General features: G+C 38.7%; 1 protein-coding gene across 1 annotated transcript; it reads left to right on the plus strand.

Annotated features, from left to right (window-relative positions):
- The first annotated feature begins 20,347 nt into the window (after window positions 1-20,347).
- On the plus strand, window positions 20,348-21,777 carry LOC122017991 (noroxomaritidine/norcraugsodine reductase-like). Its single transcript, XM_042575726.1, has 5 exons — window positions 20,348-20,509; window positions 20,589-20,796; window positions 20,891-21,107; window positions 21,189-21,295; window positions 21,396-21,777. Exons 1-5 carry the CDS (start codon window positions 20,415-20,417, stop codon window positions 21,570-21,572), a joined length of 804 nt encoding a protein of 267 aa, XP_042431660.1. The 5' UTR covers window positions 20,348-20,414; the 3' UTR covers window positions 21,573-21,777.
- Window positions 21,778-26,067: the final 4,290 nt, after the last annotated feature.

Consider the following 26,067-nt stretch of genomic DNA (forward strand, 5'->3'; position numbering starts at 1 on the left):
GAATTTTTAATATATTTTTAAATAATTTTTAAAAGATTTTTCAAATAATTTTCAAAAGATTTTTCAAATAATTTTTAAAGAATTTATAAAAGATTTTTTGAATAATTTTTAAATAATTTTTTAAAGATTTTTCTTATAATTTTTTAAGAATTTTTAAAATATTTTTCAAATAATTTTTAAAATTCATGTTATGTTTAATTATTAATTAATTATTAAGTTGATTTAATTAAGCAAGTTTAATTAATTTTAAATTTTAGTTCAGACTAATTTCAACCTAGATCCATCTCACCCGATTCTAAGTTATCAATCAGGTAATCTTAAGTAATTTTGTGAGATGGTTATCTTTGATTTAAGTTATTTCTAAGGATTAATTTACATTTGAGTTAAAATTAGGTTTTCCAATTAGTCAATTAAATATGTATTTCAAAGATTGGCTCCTAGGTCGTAGCGAGGCACTCGACCTTCTTGGGTATGAGATCATCCACCACTTCCTAGACAGAGCCTCTCAAAGAAAATATATATTTAATTTTCTTTTTGAAACCCCTAGATTTAACTAACAAGTGTAAATTACGCCTAGGTCATAAAACTATCCTAAATCTAAACATGCATATTAAAAAAAATAAACAAGCATCAATTAGTTCTATCTATTGGTAAAGATAGTCTTTCTATTGGCTCCCCCTGAATCATAGCCTCGATATGGTCTATCAAGGTAATGGATTTGATCCTTGGGGACCCAATATTGTCCAAGTCCAACTTGATTAACCAAGTTTGACTTGGGGACCCATGCTTGAATTATATTTCTATTATTTCTATTTACTAGAGATAGATATGATTTATATTTTCTTTTATTTTTAAATCCAAGTCCGGATTTGTTGTAAATGGCTCGTTGTTTTCCAAGGATCAGATCCAGATTCTTGGAACCCATGGTGAACCGTTCCAACGTGTCCTTAAGTTCTTTAATTTGAGTTTTCAAATTGAAATTTTCTTCCTCAAGTTGTTGGACTTGAGTTGAACTTCCAATTTGAACTGACTCAGTTAAGGAACTCACGTCAGTCGCTTCCTTAAGGGCTGTTACCTCCTTTTGGATCGACTTAACCCGGATGTTGGATTTAGCCAACTTCTTTAGCAAATAAGGAACTATATTCTTTAAGTCATCTATTTGAGTCTCGGCAAGTAGGGCACTTACAGTAGGGTTCGGGCCTTCGGAAACATATGCTGATCCGTGACTTTGCTCAGACTCGATTTCTGATTCGTTCTCGGCTTCAGACTCGGACTTGGTCTCAGTTTCGACGATGTTCGCTTGTACTGGTAATGCGAGGAAGCTCATCGGCTCAAGCTCTTCATCAGAATCTTCGGAGGAGGACTCATCCCACGTCGCCTGCAATACCTTCTTCTTTCTAGCTTCCTTAGACTTGATTGTACCTGCAACTAACACAACACCTTCCTTGACCATAGTAATATTAGTCTGTTCAAATGATTCATCTATTAAGTTGTGCTTACTTACTTTCGCATTGGAGTTACCTACGTGTAGCTTAATCAGCTTTTGCCACAACTCTTTTGCACTTGTGAAGGGGCCGATGCAGTTCAGTTCTTCATTGGTTAGGCCGCATTGTAGCATGCAGGTCACTTTGGCATCGGCTTCAACTTTTTTCATTGTGCTAGAATCCCAGTTGATGCATGAGATAAGTTTTTCGGTGCCATCATGTGGAAGCTCGAGTCCGGTCTGGATAATGATCCACATCTCGACTTGTATCTTGAGGTGGTATTCCATCCGGTTCTTCCAATATCCAAAGTTCTTGCCAAAGAAGAGTGGTGGGTGGACGGTGCAAAATCCTTCTTGGAATGTCATTTAAGATCTAGCACACAAATAAAAAAAAAAACTTGTTCCAAGACTTGGTCTTGGATTAGTAGTGCGGGAAATAATAAAAGTATAAATTCATGAATTTCGAGAAAAAATAATAAAATAATAAAAAATATTATTAAAATATTAATAAAAAAATGTTATTACAAAATTTGCAAAATGCGATATTTCGTTAATCCCAACCAATTGTGAAAAGATGAAAATTAATTTTTTTAAAACCAGATTTGGAGGGGAAAAAACGACGAACCAAAAATGCTCGATCGGTAGTTGTACCAATTCAGAGCAACCCCGTTCTGATATCAATTGTTGGATCGAGACACGCTAGAGGGGGGGGTGAATATCGCTCGTGGCTATTTCGTTCGATTCATAAAACTCAAGTTAAAGCAGCGGAAAAGAACAACACACACAAACCCAAGTATTTTTACTTGGTTCGGAGCCTTGGGCGGCTCCTACTCCAAGGCCCTCGCTCGTTGAGTGATTACTGTGGGAAATTCACTATTTCGTGTAAATAGATTACAAATATGGATTACAAACAGAAATATTAAAGTTATACCGACAACAGAATTGGAGAAAGTAAAGTTCCGGGTCGTCGGCGTCAAGTCGTAGCTTTGTTGGAACTTTGCGTTAGCAGCTTATAGCAGAAGGGTCGCTTGAAAGATGATTATTCAAGGAGCTGCTCGAGACCTGCTTTTATAGCATGCTGGAGGCGCCTCCAGTGCCATCCAAGTCCCCTCCAACGAGCTGATTCAGCCGCGTAGATCAGTGCAGACTTCTTCTGCGCTTATCCTGCTCAAGGCGCGTTCATGATAGTCCAAGGCGCCTTCAATCCCAGCTCCAAGGCGCCTCCAGATCCAACCAAGGCGCCTTCAGCTCCTCTTCGCGGACTCCATCTGGCTTGCACCAGAGGCGCCTCCAAGCTCCATGGAGGCGCCTCAGACACTGTTCATCAAGGCCAAAGTTGCTTCTTTGTTCCTGCAAAATGTGTTAGTCCCAAACACATACCCTGCAAAACAAAGTTAGCACATAATAGGTATACTAAATCAAACTATCGACAGTCAGCGGACTGTCCGGGTCTGACTTAAGATTTTCCACCGGAAATCCTAGGTCGACCCAACGCCTACTGTTCCCTCTACGGGGAACGCGTCCTCACCTAATCCACTCAGGTGATTTACCTGTTGCCAGTGCGATCCTCCAGATCAACTGGACTTTTGCTTGGCGCTCGATGCTTCTGGACTTTCTGCTAGATGCTCGCTCCCCGACCCATCTAGTCTTCCACCTGGTTCGCGACACCAGGACTTTTTACCTAGCGTTACCACCCCCTAGGGTTTTTACCACTTGCTTAACCGTAGCTAGGGCTTTTGCCTAAATACAATTAGGACTTTCCTGCAAGCTTATTCAAACTGTTAGATAACAAACAATCTTAACTTTGATTCCCTTTGTCATTATCAAAACTTAGGTTCGATCATTGAATGCTTCCCGCACCAACACCTAGTTGTACCGAACTGAGACAGTTGGGTGACCAAACTAAGGGAGTTAGGTAACGGAGTTGAGGGAATTGAGTTATTGAACTCAGGGAGTCAAGCGATTGAGCTATAGGAGTAAGGTAACAGACCTGAGAGAGTTGGGTGTCGACTAGGTTTCGGACCCTATTCGGTCATTTTGATTTACACCCTAGCTTGACTTTTGACCCAGTGGCTTGACTCTTGACCTGACCTTGCCACATGTAGGCTCCTATATCCGTCATATCACAAGCCTTCCTCTCAAATATAGGAGGCTTGAGTCTGAATTGGACTGATTTAACTTGGCTTGATTATTAACCCAAGTTATAAGGCTGACGTTATCGTGACACCTTACCTACTTATCGTTGAATGCCTGGGGAATCTACATGTTAGGCACCATTAAAGCCCATAACACATGAGATCACATATGCCGGTCATGATTGGCCCATCCTATATGGTCATTAATGCTGCCTGGTTCAAGGCTGACGCATGTCAAGGCTATATCGGGAGTTCGACTCGAGGTGATAGTCAAGATCTCATGGATTGGGGCGTGTGATTTGACGACTCAGCACCTTAGCCCACCTTTTCGTATGCTAGATCTGATGGTTGAAAATCCCAAGCTCGGACATATTAGGGTCGGTGATGGAGGAATGTTGCCTCATTCATCATTTCTTTCTTCTTCGTTCCCTGGCAACCTTCCACTTTTGCACACAGTTTCTTGGTGTAAGTCATCACCCTCCTCTCTCTATTTTCCTTGTCAGCATTGATTTTCCTAAATTTCCCATCTAACCATTGTCTCAGAAGGCATGTCCACCTTCTAGTATGAGTTGGTTGAGTTGGACTTCAACAAGAGTGAACTAGACCAACTGTGTTTGCAGTTTGAGATAGCGGCCAACCATCGCATTGTATTCCCAAACTCTCTTGATCATCTTGTTTATCCATCTACTAGTTTTGTAACCTTTTTCCAAGGTCAAACGCTGAGCTGGCTTCACTTTCTTATCCCTACCTTCTTCTTCGAGATCTTCAAGTATTTCCACATATTTCTTCAACAGTTGGCCTCGAACTCATTCCGACTACTTTTTGGGATAGAAGATTCTATCTCATTTTCTACCCAAAAACTATTTTAGTGATTTTATTTTATTCATCTAATTTTATAAGATTTAACTTATTGAATTTCAAGTTGATTATCATAATCATTCTATCACTAATTTCTTACTTTCTTGCTACTAAAATTGCATGTCATATATCTTTTTTTTGTTATATACTAATCTTTAGATCTCTAATTTTCTTTTAAAGTTTTTTCCACTAAAATTTAAGATTCAAAATTAATATATCAATTAACAAAATCTTATTTGCAAATAAAAACACAAGTATTTTTTTTTTAAAATCTTGAATAGGTTAGAACACTCCGAGAGTTAGAAGGGATGATTAGCTCTAATCACTTTATTGAGTTAATTTGTTATAGCAGAAATCTAAAGTAATGTTAATATCCTTGATTTTACGTGGTATCAACCTCCTTGAGGTGACTAATCCAAAGGTTCTCCTCTTTCACAGATACACTATGAAAACCTCCTTCGTGGAGGCGGAGAAACCTCATATAAGTACAATACGAAACATACAACAAGAATACAAGTACAAATGAAAGTGAATACTTTACAATGAGATCTTGCTTAGCTTGCTATCTTCTTATTGCTTGGAATAGCCTTTTATAGACTCGGAAGTGCAACAACACTTCACCTTAAATCGTGTTTGACTCGGAAGTACAATAACACTTCACCCTGAAGCGTCCAAGCATAGGAGAATAATGGCAGAGAAGAAGAAGTTACAAATCTCTTGACAAAAACACTTTTATCCTGCTGATTAGGGTTCCCAATCGATTGGTCTTACTCTCAATCGATTGTCATGTCAGATCCATCCATTCAAACCTCACAATAACTTTTTTCTACTTTTCCCAATCGATTACCTAATTGATTAACCGGTTTCAATCGATCACCTGATCTATTTAGAAACCCATTGTTCTCTCATGAATTCCTCCCAATCAATTACCTAACGATTAAACTTCTCGTGACAAAAATAACTCCCCACTTGATTGGCTAATCGATTAAGTACCTCTCTGTCCTTGTGATTTAGGCTCTTAATCGATTGGTGAAGGCTTAATTGATTGCTCCAATCGATTCAGACTTTCTCCTCTCTCGCGAAAAATAGCTGATCGATTGGGAAGAGCTTAATCAATTGCTCTAATCGATTAGCTCAGGGTTAATCGATTGTCCAATTCTAACTTGCTTAATCCAAGTCTAGGGTTCTCTGGCCCAACATCCGATCAACCGAGACTTGTTGGGATTGTTGGTGCAAGTTGCACCAGAATCAAACCTAAGTTTTGATGTTGTCAAAGGTTCAAGTTAAATCTTGTTATGATCTAACAAGTTGACTGAGTGTGCATGATGTTTACTCAACCGGGAAAGACTTAGTTGGAGGCTAGGCAGGAGAAATCTTAACAGATCGTGGAATCGAGGTGCAAGTCCAAGTAGGTCGAGGGTGTTGGTGCGGGAAGCATCAGACGATCGAACCCAAGTTTTAATAATGACAAAGGGTTCAAAGTTAAGTAGTGTTGTGATCTAAAAAGTTCATGGAGCTTGCAGGAAAGTCCTAAGTGATACTTAGGCAAAAGTCCTAGCTGCAGTTAGACAGGTGGAAAACCCTAGAGGGTGGTAACCCTAGGTCATAGGGGGTGGTAACCCTATGCGGAAAGTCTTGGCGGGTCGAGAGCTTCAGGCAAAAGTCCTAGGGGGTAACCCTAGGTGGAAAGTCCTCGTGTCGCGAACCAGGTGACAGACTGGACGGGCCGGGAAGCGGAAGTCCAGCAGAAAGTCCGGAAACTTCGAACGCTGAGCAAAAGTCTAGTCGATCTGGAGGATCGCACTGGAAACAGGTAAATCTCCTGAGTGGAGTAGGTGAGGACGTGTTCCTCGTAGAGGGAACAGTAGACGTCGGGTCGATCTAGGATTTCCGGTTGGAAATCCGAAGTCAGACCCGGACAGTCCGATGACTGTCGATATCATTTATCATATTTCTGTGCTAACTTTGTTTTGCAGGATTTTGTGTTTGAGACTAACACATTTTGCAGGAACAAAGGAGCACATTTAACCTCGGATGAACAGTGTCCGAGGCGCCTCCATGGAGCTTGGAGACACCTCGGGTGCTAGCCGAAGCCAGTTGTCCAGAGGCGCTGGAGGCGCCTCGGAGGAAGCTGAAGGCGCCTTGGACCAGGCGTTGGCAGTGCCTTGGAACAGCTTGGAGGCGCCTTTAATGGGATAAGATGCGACCAGATCAGAGCTGATCCACGCGTGCGACTCAGCGGCCTGGAGGCGCCTCGGACATGCTTGGAGGCGCCTCCAGCACTGTTTAAAAGGGGATTCGAGGCAGAGGCTCAGAACAATATTTTCTAAGTGATCAAGCTACAACGCGCTGCCTCAAAAACACCCAGAAGTGCTGCTACAAGTTTCCGACGACCCGGAGCTCCGCTACTTTAAGATTCTGTCGTCGGTATAAGTTTTCTTTAATTATTGCACTTATTGTAACTTACCTTTATACAAACTCTTTGCGCGATATAGTTGTTGCTCACAGTAAGCGATCAACGATCGCGGGCCCTGGAGTAGGAGTCGCCACAGGTTCCGAACCAAGTAAACGATCTATGTCTTCTGTGTTTGCTTTGTTTCTTTCTTTCTTTACTTAATTCCGCTGCGTATTCTGACTCTGTTTTTAAATAGAACGAAATAGCCACGAGTGCTATTCACCTCCCCTCTAGTGCTTCTCGATCCAACAATTGGTATCAGAGCGGGGTCGCGTTGATCTGGTGCAACCACCAATCACGAAAAAAAAAATTTGCTTGGTATTTCCAATTTTTACGGAGCCAATTAGAATCTAACTTAATAGCTACATTCTAATTATTTTTTCAAATCGATTTTAGCTCGAAGTTGGTGAAACACCACTCGAGCTCGTAATCTTAAAATTTTATTTCCCGCACTGCTAATCCAAGACATAGTCTTGGGACATTTTTACTTTGTCTTTGTTTTTGCATATTATCAATGGCCCAACAAGAGGGTTTCAGCACCGTTCGCCCCCCGCTTTTCACCGGCGAAGACTTCGGATATTGGAAGGGGCGAATGGAAACCTTCCTCAAGATACAATTCGACACGTGGATGATCATCAAGACTGGAATACAACTGTCAACCGACGAAGACGGCAAGCCGACACCCTACGAAAAATGGGAACCGACCCTAATCAAGAAGGTGGAAGCTGATGCCAGAGCAACCTGCACACTCCAGTGCGGACTGCCCAAGGAAGAGCTCAACAGAGTTGGATCGTTCTCCAGCGCAAAAGAGCTTTGGGAGAAGCTGATCAAACTCCACGAGGGAACCTCTGACACCAAGGTTAGTAAAAGAGATCTTTTATTTAATAAATTATATAACCTAAAAATGCAGGACGGAGAAACCGCAAGTCAACTCCATGCTCGCATACAAGACATTCTCAACTCCCTCCATGCGATCGGGCAAAGAGTCGAGAATCGGGACATCATAAGGTACGCTCTAAACACTTTTCCGAGGAGCACATTGTGGGCATCGATGGTAGATGCCTACAAAGTCTCCAAGGACTTATCTTCCATTAGATTAGATGAATTGTTTTCAGAATTCGAACTGCATGAACAGACTAATACACTGCCAACCGAGAAGGGTATTGCTTTGGTTGCAGGTACCAGTCGAACACGCGAAGAACTAAACTAGAGGAGGAAGACGAACCTGATTCAGACGATGAAGACGACGAATTAACCTCCGAGCTCGTGAACCTAGTGAAGAAGCTTTACAAGAAAAAGAAAGGCTTCAACAAAAGAGATCTAAAGAAGGCAGTATAATCCAAGAAGGTTCAATCCAGTTCAAAAGTCAAGCTTGAAGTGATCTGTTACGGATGCAACCAGAAAGGGCACATTAAGGCCAACTGCCCTAATCAGAAGGATGCAAAAAAGCAGAGGAAAAAGAAGGTGCTAAAGGCGACATGGGACGAATCCTCCTCAGAAGACAACGACGACAAACTCGATTAGACGAGTCTACTTGCACTAATGGCCCGGGACGAGATCAATCTGTCTGAGAGTGAGAGTGAGTCGGAAGCCGAGTCCGAGCGAAGCCACGGATCCGTATCCATTTCCGAAGGGCCAGACCCTGCTGTAAGTGTTCCTCGACTTAACAATTTAGTCAATTATTTATTACGCAAATTAGCAAAATCAAATCTTAAAGTCAAGTCACTTCTAAAGGAAGTAGCAGTCCTGAAAGAAGTGACTAACCCCAAAACCTTGCCTGACCCAAGTCAGACTGGAAATTCAACTCAAGTTCAAAAACTTGAGGAAGAAAACTCCAGTCTGAAAACTCAGGTTAAGGATTTAAAAAATACATTAGAACGGTTCTCCTTGGGCTTCAAGAAGCTTAACCTAATTCTTGGGACACAAAGAGCCGTTTACAACAAAACTGGGCTAGGTTATAAAACTAAAAGAAAATATAGATCTTACCTGTCCTTAGTAAATAGACAAAATAACAAATCAGTCCAAGCATGAGTACCCAAGTCCAACTTGGTTAATCAAGTTGGACTTGGTCAATATTGGGTCCCTAAAGATCAAATACATTACCTCGATAGACCATATCGAGGCTATGATCCAGGGGGAGCTAGAAAAAAATAATAAACATAAAATCAAATTAAATTCAAATTAAATCAAATTAAATTCAAATTCAAATCTAAATTAAATTGAATTAACTTAAAATCCAAATTAAATCAAATTAAATTAAAATTTAAATTAAATTGAATTAAATCAATCCAAATTCAAATTTATGAAATCTTAAAAATCCAAGGGAAGGCTCCAGAATAGCTGACACCTCCAAACTTAATCCACCCGATAAGGGTAACCAAGAATAGACTACCCGGCAGGATAATTAAGGTTAGATTAAACTGGACTAGGTTTAACTTGACCCACGGTACTGGTGAAGTATTGGATGATAGTATGTTGGGGAAGCTTAGTCATCGCATGTCTAGGAAGATATGGCTTCGACCTGGTGCATTTGACTAAGTGGAACTGACCGAAGCTACCCTTTATGAATCATAACTAGTTAGACCAAGGTTTTGTACTACGTTCAATGGGTAGGACTATTTGGAAAACCTCGAAGGCATGGTTAATTTAATGATGTCCTTGTGACTCACCATAGCCCAGAAGTTTATCCAAAGAATGACTAATTGAACCGAAAGCTAAACATGAATCTAACACAAAGTTAAACCAAAGCCTAAAATTGAACCTAATTCATCTCAGAAAAATTATAGGATTACCTAATTGAAAATTTAGATCGGGTGATATGACTAAGGAATAGAAATTAAAAGAAAATCAAATTTGAAATTCAAATATAAACTCAAAATTCGAGTTAAAATTCGGAATTAAAATTCTTAATTATAATTAAATTAATTCAAGATTCAAATTCGAAAATCGAATTAAAATTCAAAATTTGAAATTAAAATTCGTAATTAAAATTAACTTAAAATATTTTTCAAAAATTTAATTAACTTAAAATATTTTTCAAAAATTTAATTAACTTAAAATACTTTTAAAAAAAATTAATTAACTTAAAATATTTTTCTAAAATTTAATTAACTTAAAATATTTTTCAAAAAATTTAATTAACTTAAAATATTTTTCAAAAATTTAATTAACTTAAAATATTTTTCAAAAATTTAATTAACTTAAAATATTTTTCAAAAATTTAATTAACTTAAAATACTTTTCAAAAAATTTAATTAACTTAAAATATTTTTCAAAAATTTAATTAACTTAAAATATTTTTCAAAAATTTAATTAACTTAAAATATTTTTCAAAAAAATTAATTAACTTATAATATTTTTCAAAAAATTAATTAACTTATAATATTTTTCAAAAAATTAATTAACTTAAAATATTTTTAAAAAATTTAATTAACTTAAAATACTTTTCAAAAACATTTAATTAACTTAAAATATTTTTCAAAAATTTAATCAACTTAAAATATTTTTCAAAAATTTAATCAACTTAAAATATTTTTCAAAAATTTAATCAACTTAAATTACTTTTCAAAAAATTTAATTAACTAAAAATATTTTTCAAAAATTTAATTAACTTAATATACTTTTCAAAAAATTTAATTAACTTAAAATATTTTTCAAAAATTTAATCAACTTAAAATATTTTTCAAAAATTTAATTAACTTAAAATACTTTTCAAAGAAAATAACTAACTTAAAATATTTTTCAAAAATTTAATCAACTTAAAATATTTTTTCAAAAATTTAATCAACTTGAAATATTTTTCAGAAATGTAATCAACTTAAAATATTTTTCAAAAATTTAATGAACCTAATATTTTTCGAAACTTAATTAACTTATTTTTTCTTTTTCTTAATTAACCTAACCTTTAAAACAAATTAACTTAATATTAAAAAAAAAAATTGTATGACACGTAGGCGCATAGCGGAGGCACCTCCCACACGAGGAAGGCGCCCTTAATCACGGCGGGAAATTTCCCGTCGCCTTAACCAAAGGCGCCTCGGATGGCCTCCGAGGCGCCTCTAACTGCGCCATGGAGGCGCCTCAAGCACCGTATAAGGCGTCTCCAACCCGAGATTTCATAAACGAACAGAAGCTTTTCTGTTCGTTCTCAAATCTGTTTCTCTCCGCGATTCCCTCTCCAATACGTGCGATTTCTTCCCCTAAGGTGCCTTCAAACCATCCGCTCTCCTTCATACACCTACAATGCCTCCTAGGTATATCTCAAACCTCCCTATTGTCCTTATTTGTAGTTATTCTGCATCTTTTTATATATATTGTCAAAAATAGTAAACGTCGCATTGTTGATCCTACACCGGCTAGGGCCCCTTCTACGGACCCTAGATTCCCCTCGGAGCAGCATAGGGTAGATTTTGCTAGGTTTACATTTGAGTCCATTAAACCTAGGTATGTAGGTAGGGCATTTTTTGCCCAGTTTTGTCTCCCCGCAGTTCAGATGATAGATTACTATCACCAAGGGAAACTGGTTGACTGCAACAACACAGTAAACCAAGATTTGTATGCCCAGTTTTATCACAACCTTGAAAAGATTGATGATACTACATATTCCACCAGAGTGGGTGGAACTGACATCCAGCTTACCCCCTCCCTGATTCGTACGAGTCTAGAGCTTAGGGAGTCCACATGTACCTTCCTGTGCTATCCGGTTAGGGATCTACCATTCGGTGATCCCTATTCCCATATCACCTTAGATGACATCTATATGCATTTTTTTGGGGAGGAGAGACCCTTTGGCCTGACTGAGTTCAGGTCGACTCTTCTTAGGGTTCAGGATTATGTTATGTACAGAGTCCTGACAACATGCATTTTGCCCATCACATCTCGAGACGTCTTGAAGATGCGATCATCCCACTCATTCTTTTTGTATGTTCTTAGTCAGCGCTTAGATATAGACATTGCACTGCATATGTTTCATAACATCATTCATGCATCTAGTATAGTCATGTTTGGAGTGATCCATATGCCCTACTGTCATATCCTGACCCAGATTTTCTCCACATCTAGGATAGACACGTCTATAGGGGCACTCATCCCATTTACCATATACGATGAGTTAGGGCAGCGGAGTCTTCGATTAGCCGATATAGAGGTCACCGCCGAGGGGATTCTGGCCTGGAAGGGCCAGCCACCGCCAGTCGCTGCTCCTATCGCTCCAGAGGCCGAGGATGCACCAGGCGAGGGAGAGGAGTGGCCCGACTTCTTAGCAGAGGAGTTTTTCGCAGATCCTTCCACCTCTGCCGGGCCCTCCACATCAACCGAGCCTTCGACTTCGGCGTCACTCTCTGTCGAGGACAAACTCGCCCGGCTTGAGGTTCAGTTCATTGAGACTCGATGCGCTGTTCGAGAGTGCCATCGCTTCCTCCGATCTCTTCGATCCGAGATAGCTGCAGGGTTCGCCTCTCTCCGAGGCAAGATACGTCACCAGGGACAGCCTCAGCTTGCACCCGAGCAGCCCCTTGCACCACCTCCAGCTGACGACCCTCCAGCTGATGATCCTGATTTCGATGATCCGACTTTATGACACTGTCATTTGATGCATTTTGGATAGAGACCTATTTTGTCTAGTTTGACTATACTGGTGCTTAGTTGAACTATACTTATTTTTGCTTACTAGTTTTTGTTGGTTAAATTCTACTCTTAGAAGGCAAATAGGAATGTGTTGGGTAGAATAAGTATTGATTTTCAAATCAGTTTCCTACCTTTACTCTTAAATGTTATTCTTATTTTCAAAATCATCTTGTGATTTAAAAATTCTAGGAAAAAATTGTTTTTAAAATTTCAATTTTACTAGATTTTCAAAATATGGACTTAGCTTAGGCTCTACCCTAGAAATCATGCTCCCCTAAAATTGAGCCAGAGCATCTCACAAACACCTAGGCCTACCTTGATTGTGCTTGAAAAACATAGAATGATGTGAGATGCATAGGGTACAGCCTGGACTCAAGAATGCTTATATTTGTGCATCAATATGAGTCTAGGCGTTAAATACCTAATATACAGTACTCAAGTCAAGGCATCCAACCCTAGTCAAATCTAACTAGATATATTGACTTAACTTAACTAACCAAGTGAAAGTTGTTGTCCTCTAGACAATCAGCTAGTAGTTAGATGGTTAAACATGTTGTCAAGAAATTAAGTATTTGATGTTTTTAGGGTTACTCAACTTGCACATTAGGGCTCTGATACCTTACCAAAAGAACATAATTAAATTGCAATCAACTCACCTCATGCTTGGACTTTAAGGTTTAAACTTATTGCTCCTCCTTGGCCATTAAGTATTTTGAAATTCATTATTCATTTAAATACTTTTTCAAACTTTTTAATATTTTTTCAAAATCATTTGAAAATTTAGTAAAGTTTATTTTGTTCTTTTCAAACTATTATTTAAAAAACTTGTTCAAAATTAAAAGAATATTTACCAACAAAGCTTTTTTAACAGAGTTTGAAAATTTACTTTTTCCCAAAGATTTCATCTAAGTTTCAAAAGTGACTAAAGTTATTTTTTTAAGTAAACTTTTTACTAAATCTTCAAATTTAGTTGAAAGAAAATTATCTCCCTAGACATTTAGCTTACAATGAAAATTAATCATAAAAAGCTAAGTGTTTGAAAAAGTTCTTAAAGCTAAAGTTTTTCCAAACTTAATTTGATTTTCATACTTAAAGAAAATAATTTTTTGAAGACTTTTAAGTCTAATAAAAAATCTTTAAAATAAAGTCTTTGAAAAAGGTTAAGTTTTCAAAATTTTGGCTAAACTGAATTGTTCTATACTTAAACTATTTTTTTACTTAGAAAAATGTTCCTAAGCTTTTCCTACAAAATTTTCCCTACAATGACTTAAAAGCTAGGTGTTTTAAATGTTACTTTTGACTTAAACATTTTTTACTAAGTTTTTCCTACAAAATTTTTGATATATGGCAAAGGGGGAGAATAAGACAAAAAATTCAAATTAAGGATAAGAGTTAAAAATTAAGGAAAAGAGTTCTCTTATTAAGGGGGAGCCTTAATAAGAGAATTTTAATTTAAGAATTTTAATACCTTAAATTTTATAAAGTTTAAAATGTCTTTAGCTTGTACTTAATATGTGACTTAAGTATGCTTATGTTTGTGCTTAAACTTCTTATTTTAAAGCATGCTTACGGTTATTTATGCATTTTTTTTTACTTAACTTTGAATTTGAGTTGCCATAATCAAAAAGAGGAAGATTGTTGGTGCGGGAAGCATTAGACGATCGAACCCAAGTTTTGATAATGGCAAAGGGTTCAAAGTTAAGTAGTGTTGTGATCTAACAAGTTCATGGAGCTTGCAGGAAAGTCCTAAATGATACTTAGGTAAAAGTCCTAGCTGCGGTTAGGCAGGTGGAAAACCCTAGGGGGTGATAACCCTAGGTCATAGGGGGTGATAACCCTATGCAGAAAGTCTTGGTGGGTCGAGAACTTCAGGCAAAAGTCCTAGGGGGTAACCCTAGGTGGAAAGTTCTGGTGTCGCGAACCAGGTGCAAGACTGGATGGGCTGGGAAGCGAAAGTCTAGCAGAAAGTCCGGAAGCTTCGAACGCTGAGCAAAAGTCCAGTCGATCTGGAGGATCGCACTGGCAACAGGTAAATCCCCTGAGTGGAGTAGCTGAGGACGCGTTCCCCGTAGAGGGAACAGTAGGCGTCGGATCGACCTAGGGTTTCCGATTGGAAATTCGAAGTCACCCTCGGACAATCCGATGACTGTCGATATCATTCATCATATTTCTGTGCTAACTTTGTTTTGCAGGGTTTTGTGTTTGGGACTAACACATTTTGCAGGAACAAAGGAGCACATTTAACCTCGGATGAACAGTGTCCGAGGCGCCTCCATGGAGCTTGGAGGCGCCTCGGGTGCTAGCCGAAGCCAGCTGTCCAGAGGCGCTGGAGGCGCCTCGAAGGAAGCTAAAGGAGCCTTGGACCACGTTGGAGGCGCCTTGGAGCAGCTTGGAGGTGCCTTCAATGGGATAAGGTGCGACTAGATCAGAGCTGATCCACGCGTGCGACTCGGTGGCCTAGAGGCGCCTCGGACAGGCTTGGAGGCGCCTCCAACACTATTTAAAAGGGGGTTCGAGGCAGAGGCTCAGAACAACATTTTCTAAGTGATCAAGCTACAACGCGCTGCCTCAAAAACACCCAGAAGTGCTACTATAAGTTTCCGACAACCCGGAGCTCCGCTACTTTAAGATTCTGTCGTCGGTATAAGTTTTCTTTAATTATTGCACTTATTGTAACTTACCTTTGTACAAACTCTTTGCGCGATATAGTTGTTGCCCACAGTAAGCAATCAACGATCGCGAGCCTTGGAGTAGGAGTCGCCACAGGCTCCAAACCAAGTAAACGATCTGTGTCTTCTGTGTTTGCTTTGTTTCTTTCTTTCTTTACTTAATTCCGCTGCGTATTCTGACTCTGTTTTTAAATCAAACGAAATAGCCACGAGCGCTATTCACCTCCCCTCTAGCGCTTCTTGATCCAACAGAGGGGACCCGAAGCTTGGCAATGTGATCAAGAGGTCTGGAGGACCAAAGAATAAGAGAAAAGTCCTGGGGAGCCTATCAAGACTGAGTGAAAAGTCCAAACTAGATCTGGAGGATCAAAGTTTGGCAAGTAGGTTGAGGTAAACAAACTGGAGGAGCGATAGTGAGGTCGTGTTCCCGAAGGGAACAACATAAGGTCACTGATCCAATTGAAGAAACCGGGAAGGTTTCAAAGTTGAGATCAAGACAGTTCTATTGTCTTTCATATTACTCCTGCATTATAATATTATTGTTCTAACATCTGTTTTGCAGGAGATTTTTTGCTTAACACTGTTTTGTAGGTACAACTGGATCGGTCGACCGAACCACTGTATCGGTCGATCGAACAAGGCAAAATCAGTGCAGTATTCAGACCAGACTAGAACAGAGTCCAAGTCCGATCAAATACTGATCGGTCGGCCGAACCTTATGATCGGTCGACCAAACCCAGATGACAGACAGCAACGATCAGAGCAGAAGGAAAGCACACTGATCGGTCGACCGAACTCATGGATCGGTCGGTCGAACCAATCAGCATTAAAGTTGCATTAACTGTTGATCTCGGCAAATCACGACGAACAGGGAAGGAAGTTGTTCGATCAACCGAAAAAAGGGTTCGGTCGACCGAACCCTTAAAGAGCATTGATTGTCGAAGATCGAGTCAACGTCAGACTCCAGCCAGAAAGGAGGGGAGCGTGTTCAGTCGACCGAACAGGAGGATCGGTCGACCGAACGTCCAGTACACCTATAAAAGAAGGCTCGAAGTCTGAGGCCAGAAAGAACACTACTCATAATCAAAAAGCTCTTCTCTGCAAACAGATCGTGCTACAAGTCATCATCAGCTGTGCAAGATACTCCGTCCAGAAGTACCAACCGCGCTTCAACCTTCAATTAGTACTATCGGTATACTTTACTCATATTGCATTTAAATACAAATAAGATAGTAGGGTTGTTACTATCTTATATTTTTGTATCTGTATGATCTGCTTCTTTCCGAAGGATTTCGGAAAGAAGAGTTATAGTGATTACCCATCGGTGCGGTCAAGGACCGCGAGCCTTCGAGTAGGAGTCGAGCTAGACTCCAAACGAAGTAAACGAATTCGTCTCTCTTTATATTTTCCGCTGCACAATTCTAATTTTAAAGTTTAAAGAAAAGTTTTAAAAGAGCGTGATATTCACCCCCGCCCCCTCTATCGCTCGTATCCGATCTATCAGGGACTTCCCGTGCCAGGCCAACCTTTGACCCAGTTGAATTTTTCATCTCATGTCAACTTCTCGTTGGACTTTCGATTATCAAGTGCGGTCCTCCTTGACTCACTTGAATTTACTTCTGTCTAATCTCAGTTAGGACTTTTCTTTGCCAACGTACGACCCTCCTTGACCCACTTGGACTCTCATTTGCCTAACTACAGTTAAGGCTTTCCTTTTGCTAACGTGTAGTCCTTCTTGACCCACTTGGACTTTACTTTGTCAAACCACAGTTAGGGTTTTCTTTTTATCAATATGCGGTTCTCCTTTATCCACTTGGACTTTCCTTTACCTAACCGCAATTAGTGTTGGTGTTGTAAGGTTGCAAACATAGTCCCACATTGAAAACACATGGGAAAGATCATGGGTTTATAAAAGAGAAAGATATCTCCATTGGCATGAGACCTTTTGGGGAGAGCCCAAGAGCAAAACCATGAGGGCTTAGGCCCAAAGTGGACAATATCATATAATTGTGGAGATATCTAAATTCTTTTCGATCCTACAATTGGTATCAGAACCCGAACTGCCAGAAGGTTTAACCGTCGACTGTGCACAAGAGCTATGGTCTAATTGAGCCATGTGAGTACAATATTGACCTCGAACAAAGAAAATGGGAGCTCCTATGTTCGGATCAAGAGGACCAGACAGCAGGCAGGAAGTCCTAGTTGCGGCTAGGCAAGGAAGTCCTAGTAGGTTGGGTGGACTGAGGGGTAGAAAGACCTGGTGGGTCGAGGATCGGGGTCAGGAAGATCTGGTGGGTCGAGGATCGGACATAGGAAGCTTGTGGGGGAGAGTCCAAGAGCAAAATTATGAGGGCTTAGATCTAAAGTGGACAATATCATGCAATTGTGGAGATATCTAAATTCTTTTCGATCCTATATTTAGAATTTTTAGAATTTTTCACATCAAAATTTAATTTAAATTCACTCGAGCTTAATTAAATTGACCAACTTTAATCATGATTATACCAAACAATCTCCTAACCGAATATGTTGGTGTAATTTGTCTAGTACTTAGAAAAAAAATATCAAGGCTAAGATATATCCTTGTAATATAACGTATCAAGGAAAATACGTTGACCATAGATATATTTCAGTTTAATGTCACATCAATGTTAGGTTTTTTTTTTTTTTTTTTGACCAATCAAGTTTTGTCTTATTAAAAAAAATTATCTTCAATTGAATCAAAATATTGTTTTCACAGTTTACACTGAATTCTACCTAATTATTTTATAGGTGCGGCTGTGTCATTACTGAAGCCCTTTGGATCATTTGTGTCCAAACTTTATACCAAATGGGATGATCTAGATGTTTCAGTTCAAATTTATATTATCCAAGAATATGATATACTCTGGCAAATAAGGTATGCATTGCGAAGAATTGGTACACAATTTCTTTGTATACTTCTGTTTTACAACAATGCTATTTCGTTTTTTTTCTTAGACTATCAACTTTATATCGGAAGAGAACACAAATTTGGAATTAGTGTAATGATAAGGATTTGAATTTTTTCTGATAAGTTTGGCTCTTATAATTATATTTCATGCTTTTTAGCAAGTTCAGATTTAGAATAGTGCCATAAAAAAATTTGCATGAGAATCTAATTATTATCTTCTCTTTGAGATCTTAGTTTCCTATTAATGTCTATTATTTTTTACTCAGCTATTTATTAGGATAAATTTCTTTGCTTATGGCTTCGGATGAAGAGGTTAGCACATGCACGCAGCAAAATGATTAAAACCGAATATAAATTTAAACAAGACATGATAGAGTTAGAAAGTTCAAACTTGAAAAAAAAAATGGTGTCTGTTAAAACTTATAAGGCGAGATGGTTTTGCAACTTAAAGTGAAAAGAGTAGAGAAACAAGGGATTATGATGCCAATTTAATTAATTTGCAATTCAATTTCCCGTAGCGAAGACAACTTAAAATTCTCACTCAATAATACATACAATGTTTAAAAGTGTTTAGTGTCATAAAGTGTTTAGTGTTGGGTTCCATGACCGTGAGTCGGTCTTACTTGAATGAGCACAATTATAAATCAGGCTGACTCAAGTCGAGCTCTATCTTGAGTTAGACTAGTTTGATCCCGACTCAATTTTCAGTTGGGCCGATTCAATTCTACTTTGAGAGTCATGAACCTGTCACATGTCTCTGTGTTATGCGGGACTTTGATTGAACCATAGTAATTCTCCCCTCAAACGAAGGACTATAATTATTCTCATGGTACGGGCCTCCCTACGAGTATCTGGTCATCCTGACCTGCTCTGGGCCTCCCCGTAAGCATCCGCACCTTGGTCACCTTGACCTATTCCGTGTCTCCTCACGAGTATTCAGTCACCTTGATCTGCTTCGGGCTTCCCTGCGAGCATTTGATCACCCTGACCTACTCGCCTCCCTATAAGTATCTGACGACCCTGACCAGTTCCGGGCCTTCCCACGAATATCCGGTCACCCTGACCTGCTTCGGGGTCTTTCCCACAAGCATCTGATCATCCTGATCTGCTCCATACCTCCCTGCGAGCATCCGGTCAATCTAACTTACCCCGGGTCCACCCTCAATTTCGTTCAAGACCATTGCATATGCCATTTAGCTAGTCTGGACCATGGCTCTGATACCATTTGTTGTGTAAAAAATGTCTACATATCTCCACAATGATATGATATTATCCATTTTGGGCCTAGACCCTCATGAATTTGCTCTTAGGCTCTCTCCAAAAAGTCTATATCAATGAAAATATCATGTATCTTTTTAATCGTATGATCTTTACCAAATCTTTTTAATATGAGACTTTGATTAAACTCTAATACTCCATTTTCACCGTATCAAATAATTTAAATAAAAAAATATTAATCCGGTAGATCATTGATTTAATTTTATAAAAATTTTCTATTAATTAAGAGGATAAATTAAAAAATATTACGAGATGAATAACTTAAACAAGACGATAGAATTGAAAAAAAATCAATTCCGTGTTAATAAAAAAATGTAATCCATTTTGAACGGTCTTTAAAGTAAATAACTCTATCCTTTGAATTCCAACGACGTGTTCCAATTTGTTACGTCAAGTTGAATCGGACCATCCATAATCAACAACCCCCAATAAATTATGGAAAAAAATCGCCCCGCCTTTATCAGAGTTGGTGTAGCAATTAATACCTTGGTGCTATAAGAGTTATAAAGTGATTTTAATTAATTTAAAATAATTTTAATAAGTTAATAAAAATATTTTAATAAAATAATATTATAATTTAATAATTTTAATTAAATTGAATTAATTTATTTTAATATTTTCTAAATAATTTTAATACAATAGTGCATTTATATATTTTATAAAAATAAATAAATAATTTTAATCATGTTAAAATAATTTTAATTAAAGTAAATTATTTTAATGTATTATAATTTTATTTTCGACCAGAGCCGTTGCTAATTGAATCGATTTTTTTTATTATTCTAATATTTATAATAGTAATAGTATGAAAAAAAATCCTGTTAAAAAATAATTGTGTTCAGGAGTGTAGGAAAACATTACGAAGAATTGACCGATCGTTCGAGGAGTGAGATATCGTGAGTCAATTTAAAAAATATATAAGCACTCCTCCCTCTCCCCTCAATCTCAACGGGAGAGTTTACTTTCCGAAAATAGAAGCATGAGCAGCGTCCAAGAACACGCTCCCATTGACACAAACAGATGGTCTCTCGCCGGGACGACTGCTCTGGTCACCGGAGGCTCCAAGGGAATCGGGTAGTTACATTCCTCGATCGAATACTACTCCATCTCTTTCCATCTATATATTTCTACTCATCCATCAAGCTTAATTTAGGCATGCGATCGTCGAGGAGCTCGCCAGACTTGGATCGGCGGTGCACACTTGCGCCCGCAGCGAAGCAGATCTGGAGAAGTGCCTGCAGAAATGGCGCGATTCCAAGCTCAAAGTCACCGGATCTGTCTGCGACGTTTCGTCCCCAAGCGAGAGAGAGAAGCTCATGGCGACGGTGAAGTCCCAATTCGACGGGAAGCTCAACATTCTGGTATTAATTACACCTCTTTTTTTTTTTTTTTTCTTTTCCTCCCCTTCTAAAACCTAAACAAATTAAATCTTAATCTTCTTCGTACGTTTTGCAGGTTAACAATGCAGGGGCATCGATCTTCAAACCGGCGATGGAGCAAACCCTGGAGGATTTCAAGCTCGTGATCAGCACAAACCTGGAATCGGCGTTCCACTTGAGCCAACTTGCTTATCCTCTCCTTAAGGCTTGTGGAGGTGGGAGTATTGTGTTCATCACCTCCATCTCTGGCTTCATTGCCGGGGATCATGTGTCTGTGTATGCATCAACAAAAGGTATTTCTTGCATAGATTGAATTTGCTTGAATCATTTGGAAGATAAACTATTCTCTTCTCTCTCTCTCTTCATTTGATTAGGAGCAATAAATCAACTGACGAGAAATCTTGCATGTGAATGGGCCAAAGATGACATTAGAACAAACAGTGTAGCTCCAGGATTCATAAAAACACAACTCGTCGACTTTGTAAGTGAACACAGCTTTTTGTTATCTAGAAAAGAAAAGATTATCTGCCAAAAAAATAATAGATTTTGGCGGATGAATATGAATTTGTTTATTGTGGCAGTTGGTGCAAGACGAGGAATTTGTGGCGAGGGAGAATCATCGCGTGCCTCTTGGGCGCTTGGGGGAGCCGGAGGATGTGGCCGGCGTCGTGGCCTTCCTTTGCCTCCCTCCTTCTTGCTACGTGAATGGTCAGGTTATCGTCGTCGACGGAGGCAGAATTGTCAACGGAAATCACTAAGTAACTATGTTTGGGATTACGGTATCTTTGAATAAGGTGGCCTGGCCTGGTGTTTGGGATTATGTTCTTATGAAGATCTTGAATAAGATGGTGTTGAACTCTTCATTTAAGTTATTGCGTGGAGAATTATATGTAATAAATTGTAATATATGTGAGAGTTTGAATTGGACCAATATATATCTTGGTTGAATGATTTCATCTATAACTAACTTTGATAGTTAATTGAATGAAGAGGTGCATCTTTTCATTGTTGCATCCATTAGTTTTAGACAATTCGTGAAAAAGATACCAATCTCTCTATAGATATTCATATTTCTATAGATTTCTTTATCTTTTGGCAACTCAAAATTTTTGCTAGATATTGTGCTGAAGGGTTGTATCTTGGGGGTAATTTGCTATAAAACTCATTAGCAAACTTTAAGTAGTGAGGGCAAATAAAACTTTAAAGGAAAGTATTTCCATATGCCTAAACCTAAGCGTTTGGATACACCACAAATCCGTTTCCACCTTCGAAGTTCTATGTTTCTAGATTGATTTCTCTAACCATCTTTAAAATTTTAATTCTACAATGGAAATTGAAAAAACTATGCCATCTTTTCTCAATCCAAATGTTCAACTCAATCTATTCGGGGACACAAATTTTAACTATTGGAAAGGAAAATTCTCAAGGTTGCATATGTTCTTGATCCAAAGTTGGAGTCATTTCCAAAACCAAAGGATGATGACTCTAATACAGTCAAGGCTACACGGAAGAAGAGTGAAAAAGACGTGGTGATATGTCGTGGTCACATTCTCAACACTCTCTTTGATAAATTCTATGATCTCTATGACTCAATTGAATCCCCAGTAGAGATATGGAATGTACTTGAATACAAATACAAAGTCGAAAAAAAGGTATGGACAAATTCCTTATCTTGAAGTATCTTGAATTTGTCATGATTAACACCAAGTGTGTTTTGATCAAATACATGAACTACAACTCACTGTTACCAAGCCTCGTGAATTAAAAGTGAAAATTTCTGAATCATTCTAAGTGGGTACAATTATTATTAAATTACCCCAAAATTAGAATGGTTATAGAAATAAACTTTTGCATAACAGAGATGATTTAATCTTGGAGAACTTGCGAAAACATTTGAGGATTGAAGAGGAGACTATGTCTCGTAATCCCAAGGAAAATAACAATGAATCCTCTAAAGTTAATGTTACCGAAGCAAGCAAGTTTAACAAGAACTTCAAGGTCAATAATGGTAGAAAGTTGAAAAAATCCGGAAATGACCAGAAAAAAATTTCTTGGTAAATGTTTCAATTGTGATAAAAAAGATCATCACAAAAAAAACTGCAAGTACAAGAAAGAAATCATTGTCAATAATGCCAATGTTGTTGAAAAACACTAAGAAGAAATCCATGCACTGATCTTAGAAATGGAAATTGATATGATAACCAAAAACACTAAGAAGAAATCTGTGCAATGATCTTGAATAAGATGGTGTTTGAACTCTTCATTTAAGTTCTTATATGGAGAAATACATTCAAATCCTTATCATGACCTCTACGGCAATAATTTAGCGTAAAATTTGTGTTGTTGTTGCAGTATATCCGAGGACGTATTTACATTATATAGAGGTCTATATGAGTATATTGATTCTGATTTAAATTAATTTAAAGTTTTCTAAGTATATAAGATAATTTCGTCTTGTCCGTATATTGAATTTTCAATCTTGTAAATGCTTGATAAAATTTGTTATAAGATTTAGGACTATGATATTCACTAACTAACTCCATCAATGAATTCTTAAATTCTCCGGTTCAAAAAAAAAAAAAACTTTTGAATTTTTGAATGATGTAGGTACATTGGCTAGGTTCGTTCGTAATTCACTGATGGACATTGAGAACTCTGAATCATTTCAAATAAAAATCAATGTACTTTTGAAATCCTCCTTAATGTATCCATACTCTCAAACCTAAATTCGATAGTATAAATTAGTAGCAGTGATTTTTTAAATTTACAAAGATTTGATAAAATTAATCACTAACTTATTTTAAGATATATGACCTTGTGATTCAGAAAATATCAAATTTTTAAATTTTTAAATAATGTAGATCCTTTAGCAAGTGATCCGATGATGAGGAGGGGCCCGGTCAACAGGGTGTCAATGATATGGTGGTCAAAGTCAAGCTGGTCAATGCCATGGTATTATCTTTTGATCGGGCAACCCCCTTTTCCCGACCGAGAGGAAGAATCGCCGAGCCTACATGAAGCAGATGTTAGCACAGCTTGGTCACGTACCGAGCTTCCGACGCTCAGAAGATCCAAGTATCAGCGAATCTAGAGGTCGAGTGGCCAATCCGCTCGGACTCGCCTAAAATCTCAACCGAGTGGAGCCACAGCTGAGCGGACAGTGGAAGGATGGTCGAGCGGCTCCCCCGCTCGGCCCCTGGAAGGACAGCCGTCCGAATGGACGAGGATCGACCGAGCGGCTCTTCCGCTCGGCTCAATAGCCAACAAAAGACGAATCAGTCTATATCTTTGTGGGAGCCTAGGCCACTGACAAACGGCGTGGCTGGCGGCACGGTCAGGCAGAGGATCGTACGACATAATCTTCCACTGTCTTGTCAGAGATATATTCGGGTTGTTGCGGTATGGTGTCAGGGACACTTTTCTGATACGTCTTTTCAGGGTATGTGTTGAGGAGTGTGCACATCTCGAGGAGCATGCACACGCTTCCCCGGAGCTCTATATAAAGACTCCCAAGCTTCAACGGAGGTATGCATAAATCTGTACTGTAGCTACAGTTACCCTGCCATTTTACTTCCTCATTTCTTTTACATCGCCGGTGGTTGACTTGAGCGTCAGAGGGCCATCGCCGGGGAACCCCTTCCTGGCTCGGCACTGGCGTTGCTATGGTTGCAAGTTTCACTGACTAGAAGTCCACCAACGGTCAACGGGAGCACCACGTCCCCAGCATCCATTGCCTCGACTCTCGGACATGATGAAAATTTGGCGCCGTCTGTGGGAACGCACCTGCATCCGAGCCAAGAAAATGGAAGAAGCTGGATGACTTCACATCGTGATGCTCACTTAAGAGGAGCTCGACGCGCTAATACAAGTGCAAGCGACAATGATAGTCAAGCAACAGCAGCAAAAGGCACTAGCTGACAGACTAGCGCAACAAGCAACGTCGGCCTCTGGAGGCTGAGCGGCTCACGACGACCGACCAGAGCAGTATTCTATTTGGGGACAAAATAGACTGCCAACTGGCACACATAGAGAAGCTCCACCCACCACTACTACAAAATGAGCCTAAGGTATCACTTTGGGAGCAACACTTTAGTAAATTGTTGTCATATATCAAGTTTTGGAAAAAACATGCAACACTTTCAAATAAGTGTTGCATTATAACTAAAATGCAACACATTTTTTAAAAGTGTTGCAGTTGATATTAGAAATGGCAACACTTTTGTAAAAGTGTTGCAATAGTGTAGGAATACGTAACACTTTTTAAATGTGTTGCGGTAGTAGTAATATTTGCCGCAACCGGGATAAATGATATGTTTATTTTTCGCAATCTACCAGCAACTATTTTTCACCAAACAGAGCTCCCGTGCATGAACAAAACTCATGAACTCCCTCCCTAAACTTGCGACCTCCCTCACACGAACCTAAACCCGCAATCTCCCTCACGCAAACCCTTGAATCGCGTGTTCCTCCCCTCCTTCCACCGAACTTCTCTGCTCTAACCCTAAACTCGCAACCTCCTCCTCATGCTCCCTCAATAAAATTTCTCTGCTGCAAGCCAATCTAAACTCTATCTTCGTTGAATATCTCTGGCGAAGCCCTCTCCGTGGACGTCTCTAGCGAATTGAACATCTTCGTCAGGTGTATAATCGTGTGAAAAGTGAGGAGTTTGTGGAAAATTATGATTTGTGGATTTTTCATGGAGTGGATCCATTATCATTTAAAACTACAAAAAATTTAAATGACGACGTTCCATGAATCCATAAAAATATTAATGAATTATTACAAGATACGATAATTAAATAATAAATATTATTAGAGAAATAAATTTATAGAATTTTTGTAAATTTTTTTAGAAATTTAAATAAAGTTAATAAGACGTGTTTTGAGAGAAATCTTATTTGGATAATAATTAAGTTGGAATTAATTGATTTCATTAAATTATTTAAATCTACCTATATAATATAATGTATATAATGGAAACTTAAGTTCCATACCCTAATTCCACTCGTGATTTCCCTTTCTCACTTGACGCCGCCACCCGTCCCTCCCCCTCTCGCAAACTCACCGCACCGCCCCTATCGCCGACGTCGCTGCCCTTGCAGCGCCACTGATCGCCGTCTCCGGTCGTCGTTGTAACGACCCAAATTTCCTCATTTTGAGCTCCAAAAATAATTCAAAAATATTTTGAAATGCTATAGAAAAATTTTAGAGATTTTTAAAAATTTTTAGAGTATTTTTACACAATTTTTGGAG

The sequence above is a fragment of the Zingiber officinale genome, chromosome 8B (genome assembly GCF_018446385.1).
Source record: "Zingiber officinale cultivar Zhangliang chromosome 8B, Zo_v1.1, whole genome shotgun sequence".
NCBI lineage: Eukaryota > Viridiplantae > Streptophyta > Magnoliopsida > Zingiberales > Zingiberaceae > Zingiber > Zingiber officinale.

What these genes read in the sequence shown, in the direction of transcription:
- LOC122017991 (XM_042575726.1), top strand. Translation starts at nt 20,415, where the DNA reads ATGAGCAGCGTCCAAGAACACGCTCCCATTGACACAAACAGATGGTCT. An exon ending in GGAGGCTCCAAGGGAATCGG is followed by an intron (nt 20,510 to 20,588) that starts GTAGTTACATTC and finishes AGCTTAATTTAG; the next exon opens with GCATGCGATCGTCGAGGAGC. An exon ending in AAACACAACTCGTCGACTTT is followed by an intron (nt 21,296 to 21,395) that starts GTAAGTGAACAC and finishes TTATTGTGGCAG; the next exon opens with TTGGTGCAAGACGAGGAATT.